Source organism: Malus domestica, chromosome 08, assembly GCF_042453785.1.
Source record: "Malus domestica chromosome 08, GDT2T_hap1".
Classification (NCBI taxonomy): Eukaryota; Viridiplantae; Streptophyta; class Magnoliopsida; order Rosales; family Rosaceae; genus Malus; species Malus domestica.
This window is the reverse complement of record NC_091668.1, coordinates 24,298,989-24,301,909: the sequence shown is the minus strand read 5'-3', so window position 1 is coordinate 24,301,909 and position 2,921 is coordinate 24,298,989. Positions and strand designations below refer to the sequence as shown.

General features: G+C 45.6%; 1 protein-coding gene across 1 annotated transcript; it reads right to left on the bottom strand.

The window, feature by feature from the left end:
• Positions 1-615: 615 nt before the first annotated feature.
• On the bottom strand, positions 616-972 carry LOC139198114 (uncharacterized). Its single transcript, XM_070826378.1, has one exon. It carries the CDS (start codon positions 970-972, stop codon positions 616-618), a length of 357 nt encoding a protein of 118 aa, XP_070682479.1.
• Between the last annotated feature and the right edge of the window lie 1,949 nt (positions 973-2,921).

Here is a 2,921-nt window from a genome sequence, read left to right as displayed (position 1 = left end):
AAGCCATCATGCATCTAGTTATACTAAGACAACCAGGCTCATCCATGTTTGGATATTCGAAGTCTAAAGTTTATCCTCTCATCTTGGAGAGCTGACCCATATGGGTGTCGGGGAATTGGTTTACCCTCTCACACTGGAGAGCAATTAGTTTACCCTCTCGCACTGGAAAGCATGGCTGGTCCCTCAAGGGGTGCAATTCCTGCGATGAGTCCTTAAGAAGGGCGCAATCTTCTTTTAAAGTACAGGAATGATAAGTCCTTAATAAGTTGTGATTACTTCTGAATTCCTCATTGAAGAACGAGTGAAACGAACGAGAACATAGATGTAAGGTAGGAACTGCATAACAACTGGATAGTCCTCGGCTTATGAGGTGGTGCCCGTCGAGCTTCTTGAATCTTTGGGCTTTGATGTAGTGGGAAGTCACACATGGTTCCTCTTCAGATTGTAGGCGCTCCACTACTTTTCGATCTTTTTTTCGTTTCATGGTGACCAGGGTGTAATTACTATTGCCGCTTACTCTGCTAATATTGTACAGACCTTCCCAGATAAGATTCATCTTGTTGAAGCCTTCTCTGCGGGCAGTGATGAAGGCTTTTCTTAGGAATAGATCTTCGGCTAGAACTGCTGGATCTTAGCCCTTTTGTTGTAGCTGGAGATGAGCTGCTGCTGGTAGGCTGCAATGCGGGTGTTGGTCTGCTCGCACTTCTCCTTTGCCAGACCTAAGCTTGTGACCATCTCTTTACTGTTCTGCTCAATGCTTGGTAGTAAAGTGGTGATACTTGGCTTGATGACATTGGGATGAATGATTACTTTCGAACCAAATGCTAAAAAGAAATGAGTCTCACCGGCTGCTCGTCTTTTAGTGAGGCGATATGCCCACAGACATCCGGGGAGTTCGTCAGACCATTTTTCCTTATTGTTGGTGAGGGATTTCTTGAGGCAGTCGAGCATCATTTTCTTCGACCTGCCCATTGCTTTGAGGATATCTCGGCATAGACATGTGCTGCTTGATGCCATATTTTTGGAATAACTTCGCCAAATCTTTTCCCACGAATTGCGAGCTGTTGTCGGTGACGATGGATTAAGGGATGCCAAATCGGTAATGATGTTCCTCCATATGAAGTGCTATATGTCCGTCTGAATCGTGGTCATCATGGGCTCTGCTTCTACCTATTTGGTGAAGTAGTCGGTTGCGACGATCATCATGCCTTTGCCCCCAGTAGTCTGGCTAGTGATTAGTTGGGAATCAGAATGAATTGAAAGCTTTTTCACCGCCAAGTATTTTGTCATCTGAAGGCCTGCTAGTGGGGCTTCGTACTCTGCTTCGTTGTTAGATGCTTTGAAACCTAGAATGATCACCTACTCGGGCATCGAACCACCTGGGGTGACAAAGACCACGTCTTCTCCTAAACCTTTGTAGTTGGATGCACCGTCAACATGCAAATGCCAGAAGACTCCATCGGGTGGAGCAAGCGCGGCTAAAGTCAGCTTAGCTATTTTCGGGGCATCGTTAGGCCACTCTTTTATGTCACCTAGGCTCGGCGTGAAGGCGCAGTAAGGAGCTGTGGAGATGGGGCAATGTCACACGCAGCAGAAGATGCTCAATTACTGGTATTGGGCCACTATAGAGTTAAATCATTGAGCAAGGGTCGACTAGGGTCGTGTAACGCGCAGCAAGAAGCAGTGCTTAACTACCGGTACATGTTGCTCTTATGTAAAACCTTATGGGGTGACGAGGAAAAAACTTGCTTCTAAGTGTTCTTTCCAGCGTTCGTCTGCCCTTGGCATGTCTTTTGGGCCGAGTTGTTGTGTTTGTTAGAAAACTTTGCATCCGTCAAGGTCTAAGCCTTTATCGTTGCGCGTCTGGATTCAGCGGAATAGTGTGTCATGATGATGATTGCATGCGTTTGAAGTTTAACCTTGAGCTTCCTAGTTACAACAACTATCGCCAAAGTTAGCTTTTGAATTTCTAATAGTATCTAGGAGAGCTTTCGAACTGTAGAATACAGTTAGTCGGGTCCCCAGCTCTTCTCGTATGATAGTAAAGCCTATTACTGCTTCAGATATCGTCAAACATGCGAATGAGTCCTCCGCTGCTTTCGTTTTGGATAGTAGGGAGGTGATGTTGGGTACTTCTTCAAGTCATTGAATGTGCATTGGCGAACCTCGTCCCAAAGTGCATGTTTCTCTGCCAGAGCGAAAGAGTCTGCCAGAGTTAGATCTTCTTTCATGATCAATTTTCTGAATAGCAGGTGGTCTGCTGGAAGTCCTTTTTGGAAGGCTGCTCTAGCTATTGAGTCGTTGCATCCGACTATCTTTGCATTCTCTGCTTTGAACCTTCTCACATAGTCGCAAAACGACTCATTTGGGTTCTTCTTGACGTCGACGAAATGGTCAGACTTCTTTTTGATTGAGCGATAGGATGAATATTCTTTGGTGAAAACCAAAGAGAATTCGTCAAAATTCCGGATGGATTATGGTGGCAGGGTGTAGAACCAATCTTACGCCTCGCCTTGTAAAGTGGTGTCAAATATCTTGCACATAAGATCATCGTTGTTTTGATAGAGGATCATTGAACTTCGGTAGTGCTTTAAGTGTCTCTCCGGGTTTTCATCCCCTTTGAAAGATGTGAAATGTGGCATGCTGAACTCGAGTGGAAGCTCTGCCTGCTCGATCTTGTCTGTGAATGATGACCTGCTTATGTTGGTCATGTTGGTCATGTTCAGTCGTAGTGCCTCATCGGTGACCTCGTTGTGTTGGAAATTACGCAATCGCTTGGTCAAGAGTCTCCCTACTTCTTCCTGATTTTACCTTTGTTGAGGTAGTGAAGCTCTCGGCTGCCTTTAACCGTGACTTGCTGGTCTAGGCTGTTCTTCCATGTGTTTGGCTAGTCTATGCCTCAGATGCGGTGCGTGTAGCGC